The sequence below is a fragment of the Micropterus salmoides genome, unplaced genomic scaffold (assembly GCF_014851395.1).
Source record: "Micropterus salmoides isolate LMB-PRFRI ecotype aquatic unplaced genomic scaffold, ASM1485139v1 Ms_hic_scaffold_7, whole genome shotgun sequence".
Classification (NCBI taxonomy): domain Eukaryota; kingdom Metazoa; phylum Chordata; class Actinopteri; order Centrarchiformes; family Centrarchidae; genus Micropterus; species Micropterus salmoides.
Window position 1 is genome coordinate 32,937,921 of NW_024044459.1, and position 18,198 is coordinate 32,956,118.

The window sequence follows — 18,198 nt, forward strand, 5'->3', positions numbered from 1 at the left end:
GTTAACCCTGAGGCTGAAAACAATGGGGCCAGTTTGCAGTCTCACGTGCAGGCCGCTGATGGCCCTAATAAGGCTCATGTAAACAAGCTTTTACAAAAGTAGCGCACACAATACAACGCTGAGAGGATCACGTATTCATTTAATTTCCACTAATGCTGCAGTATATAAAAGTGCATATCTTCTCATCAAATTTCAGAATACAGACAAATTGCACTTTAAGAGAATACAATTGTGCATCAAATAGCGAAATAGTTAAATTACACGTTTTTTGTTACTAAAGAGTCCATTTTAAATATATAGACGTTTTCATAGAACTGTTTTATAATTATTTTAGAAATGTGTGTGAGAAAGCAATACAGTTTTGCAGTTTATGTGCAGCAAGGAAAAGCATGTTTCTGTACAAATGCAGTAGGTTAAGTGGTATAAAGATTTAATCTTGCTTTAGTCTAAATTTCCTATTAAAATGAATAAATACATGAAAGAGGAATTGTCACATTTGCTGCATTAGAGGACGTTCTGCTATGAATATGAGTGCATAAGGTTTCAAAGTGCACAATATGCTAATAACATACAATCTGTTACAGAAACAACAACAAGCTACAAAATAGAGGGAGCTTTAAATCATATTCTCACATTTTTTCCTGTTGATTTTGAGGTTACTCACAGGGCAGTTCTTCATATTTTAACAAAATACTCCTCCTGAACACAGAGGAGACGTCATGATGCCGTCTTGTCAGAGCAGGTTAACCCCGTGTTTCATTAGTCTGTGTCGGGCCTTGCTGGGCAGCGAGAAAGCACTGTCCTGGTGGTTAGGGACGCCCGAGTTCCTAAGTGATCCCCCGTGCAGCTGGAAGAAAGTCTCCTGGGCCACGCTGCTGGTTCCATACACAGCAGCATCAGCACTCCTGCAGTGAAAGTGTCCCACACATTTACATTTCAAGCATGTAAGTCAGATGGCACGCAACAGGAAAGCGCAAAGTGACACAACAAACAAATTAAACAACAGAACAGTTTTCTTCTCCAGTAAATATGAGTTTGTTGCGGTGTGATCTACGCAAGAAAGGGAAGGACATTCAGGTCTTGGTGGGATGTGATAATGGACGCGATTAACTGACAGATCCAAACCCTCACCCCCGACTTCTACTTGAGGAGCCTTGAAAGGCACGAGAACCTCCCCCCCCCCATCCACCAACACGTCACTGCCATACTGACCTGATAATAGCCTCCTGCAGAGTTTCAGTGTTACAGAAATGCGAGTGAAGAAGTGATGTGGCCCTCACAAAAGGACGCTCTGGGGCTCCCCCTGGTCGACCAGACAGGTTGGCTGCAGAGACACACAATAACAAGAGACTGAGTACGACAGCGGCACATTAACCTGGACGGGCATGTCTAGTGCACAAAGGAATGCTGATCACAGTATTACTAATTAGCCGTTAGCTCATGCAAAGACAAATATAAACTACCAACCCCCCAACCCCCCGAAGTCCTCAGGTAGAGATGGTGGGGGCAAAGGGCTTATACTAACTCTAGAAGAAAAGTGAAATGTGGGAAACTGGAAAAGACAGAATTATCAGACAAATCAGAAATGTAAGAGCAGAGCGAGTAAAGAATAAAGAGCGACACAAAGAGTGAATGTGGAGGAGATAAGTGAGAATATTATGAGAGCCTCACTTGTCAGTGTGCTCTGAATGCAGTCAAAATGGGCAAAGATGTAGGGTCCTGGAGTGCCCGGGGCCCCTGGGGAGATTGTCCTCAAATGGGCCTCAAGTCCATTGAGTGACGCCAGACTGCTATGATACTGAGCGCAAACGATAAAGAGTTGACAAAACCATATGTTGGCATTAGGCAAATTAGTGCACTCATGTACAGCTGCTGGACCACTGAGGCTGTGTCATACTGCTGCCGTTTTGTGCTCACAAACTTTCAATATCATAATGTGACAAAAATGAGAGAAATCCCAGTTATTAGCTGGGTTGCTGTTGTTTCTCACCACTTCCTCCATAGAAGCCGTGTCACTCAAGAAGTGAGGCTCCACCAGCAGAGCCAGCACCAAGCCTTTCACCCGGTGCAGGTACAGCGTCGTGGGAATCAGCGGATTATCCTCTGGCTTGGCAAAAGCACCAGCGCTGGGGGGACGACCTCGCATCTCTGCCTTGCGGCCTTGAGCACTCCCACGGCCACCTCTGCTGGCCTCGCTGAAAACCTTATCGTCATGCGATTCCTTATTTGCAGACTTAGCCCGTCTGAAGTCGAACACCGTCCCACATGCCACGTCTCCATCTCCTCCACCTCCGTTCAGACTTGAGTTTTCTTCAAACACTGAGCTGTCTTCGTCGTAATTTATCTGGCTGCCTCCACCTCCATTGCTGTGAAAACTGTGATAAAACGACCCCTCCAGCGCTTCCTCCTCAGCTTCATGGGAGTGTTTTCCGTTTGAGAAAGGAGGCTCCGGCGACTGTGGTGGGGGGTGGAGTGGATCAGCGGTGCTCTGTGATGGAACTGGGCTAAACATAGAGTTGTCTGACAAGTGAGGCCTGAAGGACAACTTCTGGAGAGACTGGGAGCAACCTGGATCAGATGGCTCTGACTCAGTGGAGGGCGTGTCAGATAATGTTCTTGACAGACGAGTCTTTGTTGGGGGAGTGTCTTTGTGTGGAGTAGAGTGGGAACTGGGGGGTAGAAAACAGTTTGAGACATTCTCTGGAAATGTTACACAAACATCCTGTTTTAAGTCAAATAAAAGTACAAATTAGTGAGAGAAGAGGCTACCTGAAATCTTTGTCGACAGGGTGGGAGTGCAGGTACTGAAGTTCAGACATGGTCAGGAACACAGTAGTTGAGCTTACAGCAGTGCCAAATGGGCTGGAGATACTTTGTCCATTAGGCCTCTGGGCCTAAATCAAAATTTAAAAACACAGGCATAAGACTTTATCTGTTAAAAGAATAGGTAAATTTAGTCAGTGTACTTACTGGCTTACTTGCAGAGAGTTCAGGGAGAAGATCAATCCCACTCACATGTCTGCACAATGAATATGTAGCTGGAGCCAGTTAGCTTAGCATAGCATAAAGACTGGAAACGGGGCAACAGTTAGCCTAGCTCTGTCCAAAGGTAATAACATTCACCAAGAATCAAATCTGAAGAAACAGTCCAGCACACAAATCTGAAGAAACAGTCCAGCACACAAAAGCCCCACAAAATAGTTGTTTTTATACTTGTGTCTTTGTGCAGATTAAACAAGATATAACATGTGAATTAGTGAGCTTTAGAGGGGCTGATGGGCTAGCTATTTCCAGTCTTTATGCTAAGCTAAGCTGACTGGCTGCTCACTCCTGCTTCATTTGTAGCACACAGACATTAGTATCAATCTCCTCAGCTACCTCAAAATGTCAAACTATTTCAGTAAAGCCACACAGAGTCCTCAGAGAACAGGAGACTTGCTTGGTGTAGTGACTTGGATACAGAGATAACAAAAGATGAATGGGAGCAAGTAACGTTATGCCATGAAGTCCAGGTTCAAACTATTAACACCAGATTTAGATTCCTGCAGTACAAATGGATTTTGTGTACTTATGTAACTCTGTCCCAATTACACAATTTTGATGCCAAAAATCCAGAGCAATGTGTGTAATACAACACTGAAGGGCACACTGGTTCAGTGTTTCATTGCCCAAGGATCAAATAATATTAGAAAGCAGAAGCAAACAGTTTCAGCCAAACTACCAGAAACCAAAAAAAACATACAATTTTTTTCCCCTTCTTCAAGCTAAACATACAATATCTGCCTTTTGGAAAAACCCCAGAGTTTCAGTCAGTTTTTTAAATTTTTTTCCATTAGAGAAATTACCATTGCTATCAAAGGAAGGCCTGATACCTTTTATAAAATATGAGGGAAAATTCACATTTATTTAGGAAATTTTTACATAAGTTAGTATAAAGGATGTGACCAGATAATTTAAAGTTTCTTTTATGTAATAGCTTTGTAACTCAACAACCATTTTACATGTTATATACATATAATTCATTTTGGGCTTTTATTTGCTTCAATCACTGAACTCATCCTGCCTTTATTTAGAATAGGCGTCTATATGGGACATGAATAAATAAATAATAATAATTAGGCTTTCTTCCTCTCTCTTGTTTACCATACCGGTAAATCTGAATCGTTTCCATATAATGAACGATTACGATTGTGTAGAATCTAACCAATCGAATAATGTGTAGCATGTGTTTGCTTAGGCTATTTACTTCAATCTTATTATATTATTGCTGTTATCATTACGTTCACCAAGGAGGTTATGTTTTGGTTTGTTTGTTTGTCGGTCAGCAGGATTACGGAAAACTACCAGCCCGATTTTCATGAAACTTGGTGCAAGGGTGTAGCAAGGGCCAAGGACGAACCCATTACATTTTGGAGCAGATCCGAATCACAGGGTGGATCCCACAAATTACTTTTTCCACTTTCATTAACATTGCAAGATGTTTATGGGTGTTAATCCAGCTTCGTTCTGTTGTTTCAACATTTGTTGAATGAAAATAAAGGCAGCCGGGTTCAGCTGGGATGAAGAAGTCACATTGTGTGTCGTTCAAGCCACATGCAACGCTTTCTACAAATTACAGTCTGTCTGTAATGAAACGAAATAAGATAATCTCGACCTTGTGTTCCCTAACAAATTGGATAACAGCGCATCCTTTTCAAGACAGCTGCATCACTCAGGCGACCAAGCAGTCAGAGACAGAGTCTGACCTACAGTTACAGTCACCTTTAGCTTACTTTAGCTCAGAAACTGACCCTAACATGACCTGGGAAAAACCTGTGTCTTAGTACCCCTATTTTTCCTTCACAATTTGATATATCTGTAGTTATATTTGTAGCTTAACTAAATGTTTTCTGATTTCTACACTGTAGGACAGATACTACAATTATTTCACTATGTGTGTAAATCAAAATGGTTTTCTTCTCTATGCAAATTTAAATATGTCTCACTTAAAAATATCTTCCTTCCTCCTGAACATGCAGTTTTCATAACTGTTTTTGATAATACGCTCATAGTGCCCTTCTAGTTTACTTTTGGGTAACTTTGTGTTAACATAATTGACAGAGGGAGATGGAGAGGGAGATGGGGTGGGATGAGGGTGACTTGGGTGATACATTTATTTATGTCTTGATGTGCTGAAAAAAATATAAAAGCTCCATTAAAATGTCTGGGGACACACTTACATAATCTTAATCACTGGTTAACACCATGTGGCCTTTTAATTGGATCCTAGGCTGGTTCTCAGCAAAAATTTTAGTTCAATGAGTGCAAAAGATTGTAAAAATGTGTTTTATGCACAAGTATTCTATTACTGATCTGTTTGAGGGCCCTTGGTGAGAAAAGCTTTCCCATCATGTCCTACCTTGGTGTATGTTTCACTCTCATGAAGCATCACCTTCATTGTGAGCTCTGGAGACATCTGTGTGCTTACAACTCTGTGGGGAGAAAAGTCAGATTGTAAAGCCTGTAATTTACAAAAACTCTCCCACTGACAGGTGGATATGGTCAAAATGTCAGCTCACCTTCCTCTGAAAATAATACAGCCTGCTAACACTAGGGGGCAGCGCTGACAGGCCTGAAGAATGAGGGCAGCTTTCAGCAGGAGAAGTGGGTCAACCTGGGGGCAGAATTTAAAGGGTACATTTACATAGGGGTTAAGAGTCTTGCTCAGGGACATATTGGTGTTTCACAGTGGATTCTCTCACACCAAAGGCACGTGTCTGATCCACTGCACCATCACCACCCCAGCGTAACTTCCGTATTTTTCCAACCTGGACCATATTTTCCCATGTTTGTGTGTCTTTGTGACTAATTGGGTCAACATTTTTTGATCAGAAATTGGTCCAGTATTGAGCAAGCGCGCTGCAGTCTGCAGCAGCGAGACAACTTAATCTTTGCAGATAATTGCACCCCATCAAAGTACGTCCACTAAAGTGCTTGTTTTTGCCACCGACAGGCTCAGATTGGTATTTCAAATGTCTGACAACATTATTGAAAGGATTCTTACAGAGACAGACCTTTTTTTTTAAAAGAGGAAGATACTTTTAACGTTTAACCAGAAATGCTATATTGCTCACTGATGCCGACTGCAGCGCACTTGCTCAATAAGGCACCAATTTCAAGAAATGTCATCCCACTTAATCACATAGACACAAACACGTTGGGAAATAGGGTCCTTTCAGTTCATTTAAAAAAAAAGGGGGGGGGCACATTGTAATTTAACCTTTTGTTTTGTCTATGTCCATTTTTTCTGCTTATCTGTGCTAAGCAGAGTATTCAGGACAATTTAACCACACACAAGTGGCTAATAAGCCAGAAATATCCAGTTACTCATATTAACTGGCATTTGGTTTGCAGCTTGTGCACATCTACATTTACACTCTATGTACAATAATTATGCAGAATGTGCCTCTTCATTGTCTGTAATGTAATTGTGAGCACTTACGCAATACCACATGACATTGCAACAGTCGTATCCTGTCAGAACACATCTATGTGCTGTTGCAGTATTGGAGAAGCCGCTGCAGGTTAAATGTAGAACCGTGACTACATATTGTACATACATTAGTTGAGTCAATGGTCCTCAAGCAGCTGAAGATGTGATGAAGCTTTGAGGATCCTGATTGCAGGTGTGTGAGGTACTGCGCCCATCGAGCAGCCAAAGTTTCCTGACTGTTAAGCTACAGTGCAAAACAAAGTTCAAATTACAACATGCAACTTTGAATTAATTCTAAAATTAAACCAAATGACCTTAAGTGACTTTAACTCTTAGCTTTTGTAGACTGCTCTTTCAGGTGGTCTACATCTTGATAGTTTGTCTTTAAAATAAACTCTAAACCCCCTGTGGAACAAACCAGACTTAAAAAAAAAAAACAAGACTAGTATGGTATAAGACAAGTGAGGACTGCACCTGGTAGCTCTGTCGGACAGAGCCATTGTAGAAACAAAACAGGTTTATTAGCTGATCCAGGAGCTCACAGACACTGATGGTGGGGACTTCCACTGAGCAGCCCAGAGCCTAGAGGGGGGGGAAAAAACACAATAACTATCAAAGACTCATATTCAGGAACAAAATAAAGTCATAAACGTATTCAAAATTTGCAGCTGGACCTCCTGAGTGCTCACTCACCCAAAAAAAATCATCTCTCATTCGGATGGCAAACTTGTTGCGGCGCAGCCTCAGTATGCGCACAGGAGATAAGGAAAGTTCAGAGACACAGCGGCTCACGCCGGCAAGCTGGCCACAGAGCAGCTCCTGCCTGTCTAAAGGGGTCTGACAGAAATACACACATATAATACAAAATAAACACACAAACTCCAAACCACAATACAACCAAAACTTGTCGAACCTCTTCAGGGTAGAAGTAGCAGATTCCCTCTCTTGTAGGGTCACCCTCTCCTTGGACCTTGGATCCATCATAGAGGAAGAAATAAGTACACCTGCAAAATAAGTACAGCGAGAAATGTCTGAGTTCTTCAGTTGTTGGCTCTATGGCACATATGGGATTTAAAATTAATCAAAACAATTAATGTCTTTTATTTGTGGGCATCCACATCAGATGTGTAGTGTAGGAACTGTTGCTCTTTCATACATCGTCCTGCCATTTTAGGTGACAATAATTGAACACGTTGACATAAAAGGTACTTTGATGAAACATTCGTAATAAGATGTGCTAATCTGAAGTAAAACATTGAAATTGATTTGTGTTTGGCTTCCCTGGACACAGACTGGAGAATTATTACTACAGGAGGTTTTATTCCATCAGTAGTTCATTCATTCGCTTGACAGGAGAAGCCACATGCCAAACATCTATTAAAGTTGCTGTTCCAGGTGTAAGATAAAATAATGCAGCCAGAATAATAAACTCTGGAGACAGCAAGCTGTGAATGGCACCCCATAATATGCAAAACACTGATGTTTGGTTTACAATAATAATGGGTTCATCATTTCAGCTTAGGGGCTGAAAGAGAAAGCACATCAGACCAAATTAAAAGTCCACCCTGCAGCTGGCTGTAGCTGGTTTCTGAACCAGGACGGGGTCTCAGCTGATCTTACCTTCTTGAGTCTGGCTGCAGGAGCTCAGCCATCACCGACACGCAGCCCAGAAAAAGCGAAAATGTCCCTTAATCATCAGTTATCTTGTATCCACGTATTTCCAACCCAGCAGGCTGCAGAAGAACTCCTGACAAGAAGCAGAACTGCACATTTTACCCGCGATGTTAACAAAAAAACCCCGACACACCGCAGACTCAGACCAGCTGTTGGGTCCAGCTAACGAACAGAGGCATTAGATTTTCGCAGCTCTACCGTTTATATGCTATTTGTGCCGCTTGAGGAATGCGGGCCAGTCACACCAGACTCACCAGTCACAAGAAGTTGAAGTCATGTGAATGTACGGCAAGCCAGCAAGGACAAACCAGTGCTCCACTCAAGAAGTGGTAGAAGAAATATTTGCATACGCCTATTTTACTTAAAAGTAACACCGCCTCAGTGTAAAAAAAAAGTATGTTTTATTACTGAGGCATCACTAAGCAGCATTTTAATGTTGCAGCTAATTTCAACTAGCCTACTTTACTTTTGGGAATCTCAGTCTGGATGTACGGTTATGATATCAGAATCAGCTTCATGTGTAGGCATAGGAGGGATTTGGCTCAGGATTGAATTGCTCACGATGTGCTTACTTATACAACAATACAACAATAAAATCAGACACAAGCCACAGAACACATATATACACACCAAACAAAATCAACATAGACAGATTGAGACAATAGTGCAATAAGCATAATACAAAGGATGCAGGAGTAAATTATTATTATCACATATTATTATTATGTCCATGTCGGAGGTGGATGTGATATACAGGTACACATACAGGTACAGATGAACACAGTGCGATGGAGCATAGTGCGAAGTATTATGTGCAGGTGTTATGTACTTGAGGTAGGTGGGTTTGGTATACAGTATATACAATACACACAATGACAATATGAACAGTGTGAACAGCTCTGAAATAGAGAATGAGAGAAAGATTAACAAATAATAAGTGGAAACCAGTAAACAGGTGGCCGATTAGAGGCAGAGTTACTGTGTTATTGCACAGGAATTGTTCCTGACACCGTGATTCAGAAGTCAGCTGTTCGTCACAGTGATGGTTTGTGGGGAAATTATGATTATGTTTTCTATGTAAACTTTTAAAACAATTGTCTCTGAAATGTTGTGGAGTAGGAGCATAATGTTGCATATAGGCCTAATGGACCAAAGTAGCCTAAAATTGTACATAAGTGCTGGAGTATATAGTATGTTACTTTCCACCTTGGCTTTCTAAAGGACCACACAGACCCTGGGTCGTCAGAGCATCCTAGAATACATCTTCACTCTTACAGTATAACTAGACACACTGTGAATAATACAGTTTCATTTTTATTATTCACTGAGAGCTTTTAGTGCTCAAAAGACTGATACTTGTTTCTTGTAAAAATTGTAATGATTTTACATGATTTCAATTGGGTAATACTAGACGCTATGCCATTTTAATAAGTAAAGCTGCCTCTAATATCCAACAGCACTTACTCAAGCTGGAATTTGTATTTGCTTTTTCAGATGGACCTTGAATATATCCTTCACAGACACTGGATATTATTTCACCTCAGACACATAGACTTGTGAATAAATGATCACATGTCAAGTTGTTCTCAGACACAGCGAGGTGGCCACATGGCCTGTTACAAGAACATGACTACAAGAATTACAGGCTGTGACCAAGATGTGACATTACATCAGAAAGCTCTAACATTTAAAAATGTGTGTTTCTCCTCATCCTGCTGCAGAAGGCTCTTTATCATTCACAGTGATGGTATAGATTCAAAAGAATAAAATAATAAGACTATTCAATTAGAAAGGGATAAATACTGTGCCTGAAGGTCAGATTGTTCCGACTGCAGTTAAAGAAATGCTGTGAATAATCTCACCAGATTTAATTGTTTAGCTTTTTAATCACATTATTTAAAACTATTTTAAAAAGAAGGGATACACAGCCAGCCATCACATTTTCAGGGGAGCTCACATGCTTACATTGACTTTATATGTCGCCATAATTAGGCAAAATAATGCAATCATTTGTACGTTTCCCTTTGAACGCGTGGTCCTATGTTCAGTGCTCGATTAAGGATGGCTTCAGCCGGTGGTCGTGAACGCGCGCAGCTCTGTCAACCAATGGCTGGATTAAAGCTCGATCAAACTGGACTCAGCTGCTCAGGAGAGACAACTGCGGATAGAAATCGCATCTATTCTGGAGGCAGGATTCGAGTCTATAAACCAGATCGACTCCAAATCGTTGGAGGAAAAATTGCGCTCCCTATAAGTCGCTGACCAGTCCGCCATTTTGACTTTGCCCAAACCTCCGTGCGTGAGTGCAGGGCAGCAGTGTGCGCTGCAGAGGCGCTGGATGGTGTCCTTCTGCAAAAAACCTGCAGCTGGAGACGTTGGACGTGCAAGCAAACACTGTAGGATTAACTTCATGTTCAGGATGCCTCAGTACAGCTGTCTTTGTGGAATAACACCTAGAGCCTGTTTTCTAAAACGCTCACACTAGAAATAGCAGCAAGGTCCTGCTTCACAAAGTAGCCTGATAAAGTCAGACTTGCCATGGGGCATTCTTAAAATCTAACCAAAACTCGCGTTTAACCATGTATTAAGCGTTTTCTGGACCAAAAACAACAGATATTCAACAAACTGAAAAAAGCTTTTATTGCTTTCAAGAGCCATGAGATACATTATCTTGTTTTACATTTCATCAATTATTCTGCAGGCTACTGTATCTGGGGCGTACAAAAAAATAAATAATAAAACACAAGAATGAAAAAAAAAAAACCATAAACAAAAACAATTGCATTGGTTCAGAAATAGATATATACATACAAATAAGCACAATTAGGAGCAATAACAAACTGAGATTAAACATGACAAAAGGCTGGTTTTCAATAATTCAAAAGAGAATAAAATGAAACCAAGATTTAAAACAGAGTTTGCCCCTTTCTTTGCAGACAATGGAACAGAAAGAGAAACATTTTTAAAAACTTGATCGTTAAAATTAATACATTTAAAAATGAATATGAATGGATTACATTTTCTCTCAGCACTTAAATAGAAACCTAAAACCTTCCACCACATACATGTACAAGTAGTCTAGTAACCTCAGAGCAATAATGCTGTTTGTAATGCAAAGAATAAAAGTCCCCTTTGCTGCTGTGGCGGAAATCAATTTCACTGTTTTTACTTAATATTTCAAGTGATTTCACATCTTATTACAAATGTTTCAGCAAAGTAATGTGGAGGTGGCCACACTGTGTCTAAATCATACTGACAAGGCAACCAAAAAGTGGTTTTGACTAGCAAAGTAAGTTACCTTTACTTTAACATGTCCAATTATTGTCTCCTAAAACTGCAGGTTTTAGTTCTCCTAAAACTGCAGGAATATGTTTAAAAGAGCAACAGTTCCTACACGACTCATCTCAAATTAAAGACATTCATTTCAAATCCAGTGTGCTGGACTGCAGAGCCAACACAACGAGAAGTGTGCCAAAGCACTGTAACTCATGTGATAGTGGAGTCCTCCCAGGGCACAGGGGCTCCACATACAAGCTGCTCTTCATGACCCTCCTACTCTGAACCTTCAGTGGGCCTCAAGCCAGCTTTGGGGCAAATGACGGGACTGAAATGACCTTTGAGCAGAGAAATCCCAATACTGGTAGATAATGAGGCCTATGTACTGTTGCACGTGTAGAGTTGCATGGCTCAATACTGCAATAACAAGAAAGGGTCCGACCTGTATCGTTGCAAACTTGAACCACCTAATGGCAGACGTGCAAGAGACACGGCACCATTAACTCCCCAGCCCACACACATCACTCCAGGTGTGCTGAGGTAAAGGCAACATTTGAGTTAATGTGGAAAATGACGTGACGGAAGCAATTTATAACAGTTGTCTGGCCTTAAAGTAATCAATTGTTGTTTTAACATACTATAAAAGTAAGATATAAACATTAATTAAGATTTTTCACATGGTCACATAAGCTGCTTATCAAGTAATAAGATTTCTTTCTCCAGCTTCCTCATTTTAAGTGCTCTGAATGCCATCTGCTGGTCACGGTTCTCAATCTCCTTTTTGAGGTAGCAGCAGTAAAGGGCTCTTATGTCTTCTGTCTGCCTCTGCAAAATAAATAAACACATATGCTCATATGGTGCTTATTATCCGTCATTACCATAGCCAGCTACTGACACATAAATCTCACCTCTGCACTTCTGCCACCGGTTGCAGCAGATGTGGAGTTGGCCCTCTCCTGGAAGCTGCTACTGTGCACGTTCTATACCAAAAACAAAAACAAGTCCATAATTAAGCATTCAAAGACAATCACCTCAAAAACACATGTTTAGAAGCTCTTACCCCCTCAAAATGAGTGTCGCTGACATCGGTCTCATCACTGCTCAAGCTCTCTGGTTCAGTCTTTGTTACAGGTAGCAGGAGGACGGGGTGGCCTGAGACTGTAGGGGCGGGGCAAAATATTGAATTAGATCAGGGGGACTTCCTACAGGGGTTTTAATCAGAGATTAAGCACACCTACCACTAATAAAAGAGCTGTCAGATCCAGTAAGTGGCTCAATACAGGCACCCCCAGGTAGGACCTCCACTCTCAACCTGTTGTCTTTGTGCTGCAGCACATCCTCCTCTGCAGAGGTTAGCGACGGGGTTGCCGACCCCCCTTCATTCCTCATCACCTCGACCCTCCTTCTTTTTGCTGAATAAGGATAGATTTGAGAGGTGAAACACTCCCCTGGACATTTCATCCTTGAAAATGTAGACTTGCAATAACACGGCTACCTGTTTGCACTATATTTTTATGTTTGACTTTCACTTGCTGCCACGTCCTTTTGTAGCCGCTGTCCGACACCCTGGGAAGACAAATTATACAGTTTTTATGTGTCAGTGATGGTGAGATTATTGGAAAAATTCAATTCCACTTAGCCGCACTTATGTGTGAATAAATTATCTTACGCGTTTATTTTATCAGCAATTCTCTGCCAGGCCTCCTCTCTCAGTTTAGAGGCGCTGGTAGTGTTGGATTTGGCTGTCAATATCTCTCTCTCTTCTTCATACAACTTCAAAATGAGTTCCTGCTCTTTAGAGCTGAAAAAATGTGCCCTTTCATGTTTTTTCATCATCTCGAAATCTAGACCAAAACACAAACATAAAGAAATTATACATGTATGAGTCAAAAGTAATAAACTGTCACGCTATGAGAACTTGAAGAAGGTCTCCTCACCTCTGTCTGTGTTCATGGATTGTGATCCGGGTTTCGGCGTGCGATTGATCTCCCCTTTATAAAGGAGCGGGCGCGCGCAGTTATCCGAGATGTTTCAATGCTAGATTTACTAATCAAATCGTAAACCGCTGTCGTGAGACGGAATAACCCCGAGATTAATCGATGCGACTGTAAGTTGCGACACGCATCGGTTATCAATGACTGTCTAAGCGACGGATACGGGGGGAAAGATAACTGGTTTCATGAAGCAGGACATCAGCAAGCTTTGTTAACCCAGGATTTTCTAATTCGGCTTAAGGCGCGTTCACGTGAAAGAGGTGGAGTCTGAAACGAAGAGTCACGTGTAACGGAGCGTCGCAACAGATGTTAAATACCACCTTAATGTTATTAGTGTCTGTGCTTTTCCTACTATAATAAATAAAAATGTCTGCTGTGGTGAAGGATATGAAACCCAGTGAGGTGCACACATCACACAAACTCAAGTTCACTTTGTTTGGTGGTTATTTGCAAGTATTCAGATCCTTTATTTAAGTAAAAGTACTAATAATCCACTACAAATAAAAGCCATGCATTCAAAAACTCACTTCAGTAAAAGTATGTAGCCTAAGTATCATCAGCAACGGTTACTAAGTAATTTACTAAGTATCACAATAAAAGTGCAGTAAAATGTTCCCTGTCAGTGTCTGACTATTATTAAGATTTATATTACTGCTGCATTAATGTGTATTTTGCATTTTAGTGCTGTAGTTGTTTAAGGTTGGGCTCATTTTAATTACTTTATATGCTGCTGGGTAGTTCTGCAGTAATGCATCATATTCTATGAGATCATCATGTTTGTAGAATCGCCGTCTTATGAGCTGCTCATAAATCTTTGTGGAGATGCATTTTCCAGCTGAGATTAAGAGACTTTATCACTTCACCCCTTAGTTGAAAGGAAAAAAAATAAGGTTCAGAATCACAGTATGAGTGAGATACATGGTTTTTACTACACAGGAAGGGCACAAATAATTGCAATCAAAAACTATTAACTATAGCTGTCGGACAAAATTAGTGGGGGGAAAAGTACAGTATTTGTCCCTGAGATGTTGTGAAGTATATTAAATATGCACATTTCAAGTATAGGCTATCTTGACTTTGCATTTAAGTACAGTAGAGTTGAGTAGATGTACAGATACTGATCTCAACATTCATACACAAAGAGCTGGTAAGTGATTCAGTGTAAAATACATTTAAATCTCAACTGTGATAAAAAACAAAACAAACAAAAAAAAAGCACCTCAACTTAAATTCTGGGAATCATGTAGACATCAATGTACTCCATGTCATTTTAAGAAATGATAGGGTGTAATTTTTCTCACCTTTACAGTTGAAGAAAACACACAAACAGTCTGTACTACAGTGAAATCACCTGTGTGGGCGAATGTCTACAGGGCCTTTAAATAGCTAAGAAGTTAAACAGATATCTTAAACTAGTTTCACTGCCATAACTTATCTAAATGTTTTTTGAAAAAAAAAACAAATAAAAGGCCTATAAGTTTTTAAAAATACTTATGGAGGTGAAAAACACTACATCAACACACATGAATTGAGGTAATAGTTACTTTATTTATGTTAATTCAGTTTAAACGGACATTTTGTTTAATGGTCCAGAAGAAAGAAGAAAAAATAAAAACAGTTGGTTCGGGTGCCCCATGTTCAGAGCACAGAGGTAAAACAAACAAGTAGAGTAAACTGTGAATGGATGTGTGGTCCAGCTAGAAACGCTGAGGGGGGATACTGGTCCCTGTGCCGGTTACGAGGTCTGAAGAGAGGGTTTACTCATGACCCTCATAGCCGTCAGGAAGGGCATTCACATGGGCGTTGTGGAAAAGGGATTTGGTGCCATCTCCCCAAGGGAAACGCTGTGAGAATGGAAAAACACCACATCAGTCAAAATATCGATACCATTTTGACATGTGAAATATTTGGGTTGCATAAAAACAGACCTTTGTGCGAATGCGAAGATGGGGGTAAGGGACAAACTCCGGCTGTTCGTGGCTATGATTCTGCTCTTTCAAGAACATGTTCAACATGCACACTGCAACACCAGGTAGGGCAACCACGAAAGTGAGGATCTTCCATGTCTTGGCTGGAACAGAAAGACAAGAATGTTTAGATTAACAAAGAAATTATGAATCCAACCACACTAAGGTTTGTTGAGAAAAACCCTGCTCTTTAGCCATAAGAAGCTCCCTTGAGATGTAAGAAAATTATGTTTCTTTATGTTGTTTTTATTCTGCACATGGTCAAGTTTGATATTAGGAAATGTTTTATGAGATCTTATGCTTATACTGGAAGCTACTTTCATAAAAAAAAAAGCTTGGAATAATAACCCACACAATTTTAAGCAGATTTATAAACCCTGGGATGCTTATAAAGGGAGTGACTGTCAACATGATGCAAATGGTATTGAGTAGAGCTGCAACGATTAGTTGTCAATTATTAAATTAATCAACAACTATTTTGATAATCATTTAATCACCTCGAGTCCTTTATTTAAAGAACAAACATCCAATTTCTCTGATTCCATCTTCTTAACTGTGAATATTTTCCGGTTTCTTTGCTCCTCCGTGACAGTAAACTGAATATATTTGGGTTGTGAACAAAACAAGACATTTGAGAAAGTCACCTTGGGCTTTGGGAAAGTTTGATCGTCATTTTTCACCAGTTTTCTGGACCTAAAAACTTATCGATTAATCAATAATGACAATAATCATTAGTTGCAGCCGTAGTATTGTGGCAGAGAGTTTCCGGATTTAATCTATCTCCTCCCAGTTAAGGCCAGTCGAAACCATCAATATTTCAAACAGAAGGTGTTTTACAAATGTGATTCAAACTGTTTTCACTGTATGACTTTAAAAAAAAAAAACAAAAAAAAAACCATAATCTTGTTTTAGAACAGTTTCACCATCAGTTCCAACAAAAACTTCCATCAAATTAAAGAGCAGCGCAGAATTTATATTGATGTTTTATTATGTTTTGATTGAATAAATGTGATACTTGATGCTTGGTTGACACTTAAGACTTCTGTAAAACATTGAAAAAAAGGTCCCACTTATTTTATTTAACCTTTATTTAACCAGATGATCTCATTGAGATGTAAAACCTCTTTTCCAAGAGAGACCTGGCCAAAATAGCAGCACTTAAGTCATAGGACGCCATAACATGCTGTTAACTAAAGTCACATTCAACTCCAAGCTGTCTGATCTGCCTGTAAAAATATAAATCATCTCACTAACTGGACATTATTAACTTGATTATTATTACCGAGTAATTATCACATTTTCAAGTAATATAACAAACTCCCCTCTTTAATTAATTCATGCAGGTTTTTCTCTGTTTGTTTTAACATTACATATTTATTTAGCTCGTGATAATGCTATTAATTTAACCTTTCTCGTACGTACTTCACGCTCATATCTCACGTATTTCGTTGACCTGATGAAATAACAGTGCTAAGTTACTGTTGTTGCTGACTTTATCTTGACACTACTCCACTCTCAATCAATTTAAACTACATTAAGACAACACGAGTGACCTCTAATGAGGTGAGAGGCTGTAAGTTGATGCCGATTTAATTCAGAAAGCTTTTGTCTTGGAGCAGCTTCTTCTACGTGCTCTGCGCTCAAGGATGTCAAGCTAACAGTTGCTGCTAATGCTAACGCTAGCTCAGCAAGGTCACATTTAGAAACTTAAGTTGTCGTCAAAAACAGAAATGACATTAAACACAACCAGTTACGTAAAAAAATAAATAAATAGAGGTGCCACAATTACCTGCCTGCTCGCCGTGTCCGGCGGCAGCGGCAGCGGAAAGCTGACGCCGGCTCTGGGTCAAGGAAGACCTCAGCAACGCTTGAGACAACCGTCCGAGAGCCGCCATTTTCCTTTCTGTCAGACGAAGAGACCGGAAGGACTTTAGTACAGAGGTGTCACGTGGGAGCCGGACAGCGCCACCAAGCGGCGAGGCTGTGAACTGCAATCACCAGAACCAGATACTTGTAACAGTAGAAGTGGGTAAGTATAGAATATAATGACATATAAAATCTAGGAATATTAAAAGAAATGATAATAAATGTGGATATTTACAGTATTATACGGTATTACCAGAAGTGTAATGAATAAAAACAATATAGAGTAGTATTACTGCTCCTGGAGGTTCTTCTTCTTTATGAATGTATTGGCGGGTTGACAAACATCAGATTGGTGCATTACTTCCTCTACTTCCTCCTCCAGAACAATTGTTTCTCCTGTCAACCGAAGAAGCCTCCTCCGCTCTGCTATCCTCTCGATCCTCCACTTTGGAACTTCCCGAATAGTTCTGTTTTTGCAAAACAGATTTTTTAGTGAAGTGAGAGAAAATGAAAGAGTTCAGACTGATGACCGTGATTATTACCTTTCTCACAGACTTTCTCTTTACTGTGGCAGCAGCCAAATCTGCCTTGTCTCTGAGCAAAATCAACTCATCTGCCTCCAACCCCAGGGAACCGTTTTCCATGTTCTTGCCCCTCCTCATCCCCTCCGTCTCTCACAAAACAACCTTAATGACCCTCAACAGTCAGGCTTCAAGACTGCACACTCGCAGTCCCTCCGTGCTGTCAGAACCTGTTCTCATTCTCCTCAACCTGTCTGCTGCATTCAACAACCTGAACCGCCTGCAGTGCAGACTCTGCGCTATCCTGTTTCACATCCTATCTCACAAAATCGCACCTATCACATCACATGGAATGGCTCTATGTCCAAATCTTGCTCTCTTGACACAGGTGTCCTCCACGGCTCATTATTAGGACCACTCCTGTTCTC

General features: G+C 40.5%; 3 protein-coding genes across 3 annotated transcripts; all 3 read right to left on the reverse strand.

Annotated features, from left to right (window-relative positions):
* Window positions 1-121: 121 nt before the first annotated feature.
* hps4 (HPS4 biogenesis of lysosomal organelles complex 3 subunit 2) lies at window positions 122-8,400 on the reverse strand. Its single transcript, XM_038704361.1, has 12 exons — window positions 8,093-8,400; window positions 7,386-7,476; window positions 7,166-7,309; window positions 6,947-7,054; window positions 6,600-6,716; window positions 5,559-5,653; window positions 5,399-5,471; window positions 2,770-2,894; window positions 1,991-2,669; window positions 1,672-1,798; window positions 1,213-1,324; window positions 122-905 (listed from the first exon to the last, which is right to left on the reverse strand). The coding sequence occupies exons 1-12, from the start codon at window positions 8,122-8,124 to the stop codon at window positions 734-736; spliced, it is 1,875 nt and encodes a 624-aa protein (XP_038560289.1). The 5' UTR covers window positions 8,125-8,400; the 3' UTR covers window positions 122-733.
* Window positions 8,401-10,762: 2,362 nt separating this feature from the next.
* On the reverse strand, window positions 10,763-13,652 carry LOC119892212. The gene is made up of 7 exons (XM_038704364.1): window positions 13,360-13,652; window positions 13,092-13,266; window positions 12,918-12,988; window positions 12,661-12,834; window positions 12,483-12,580; window positions 12,331-12,402; window positions 10,763-12,247 (listed from the first exon to the last, which is right to left on the reverse strand). Exons 1-7 carry the CDS (start codon window positions 13,373-13,375, stop codon window positions 12,104-12,106), a joined length of 750 nt encoding a protein of 249 aa, XP_038560292.1. The 5' UTR covers window positions 13,376-13,652; the 3' UTR covers window positions 10,763-12,103.
* A 1,292-nt stretch (window positions 13,653-14,944) lies between these two features.
* On the reverse strand, window positions 14,945-17,325 carry LOC119892218 (cytochrome c oxidase subunit 6A, mitochondrial). Its single transcript, XM_038704373.1, has 3 exons — window positions 17,173-17,325; window positions 15,345-15,487; window positions 14,945-15,260 (listed from the first exon to the last, which is right to left on the reverse strand). The coding sequence occupies exons 1-3, from the start codon at window positions 17,276-17,278 to the stop codon at window positions 15,174-15,176; spliced, it is 336 nt and encodes a 111-aa protein (XP_038560301.1). The 5' UTR covers window positions 17,279-17,325; the 3' UTR covers window positions 14,945-15,173.
* Window positions 17,326-18,198: the final 873 nt, after the last annotated feature.

Excerpts from the sequence above, each read along its gene's own strand:
- hps4 (XM_038704361.1), bottom strand. The coding sequence starts at position 8,124 with ATGGCTGAGCTCCTGCAGCCAGACTCAAGAAG. Across the intron at positions 5,472-5,558 it reads TGTATTATTTTCAGAGGAAG|AGTTGTAAGCACACAGATGT; the intron begins GTGAGCTGACAT and ends TTCTCCCCACAG. Across the intron at positions 2,895-5,398 it reads AGAGTGAAACATACACCAAG|GCCCAGAGGCCTAATGGACA; the intron begins GTAGGACATGAT and ends ATTTTGATTTAG.
- LOC119892212 (XM_038704364.1), bottom strand. Across the intron at positions 12,403-12,482 it reads GCGACACTCATTTTGAGGGG|AACGTGCACAGTAGCAGCTT; the intron begins GTAAGAGCTTCT and ends TTTTTGGTATAG. Across the intron at positions 12,248-12,330 it reads CCGGTGGCAGAAGTGCAGAG|AGGCAGACAGAAGACATAAG; the intron begins GTGAGATTTATG and ends TTTATTTTGCAG.
- LOC119892218 (XM_038704373.1), bottom strand. The coding sequence starts at position 17,278 with ATGGCGGCTCTCGGACGGTTGTCTCAAGCGTTGCTGAGGTCTTCCTTG. Across the intron at positions 15,488-17,172 it reads CGGACACGGCGAGCAGGCAG|CCAAGACATGGAAGATCCTC; the intron begins GTAATTGTGGCA and ends TTTCTGTTCCAG. Across the intron at positions 15,261-15,344 it reads ATCTTCGCATTCGCACAAAG|CGTTTCCCTTGGGGAGATGG; the intron begins GTCTGTTTTTAT and ends CCATTCTCACAG.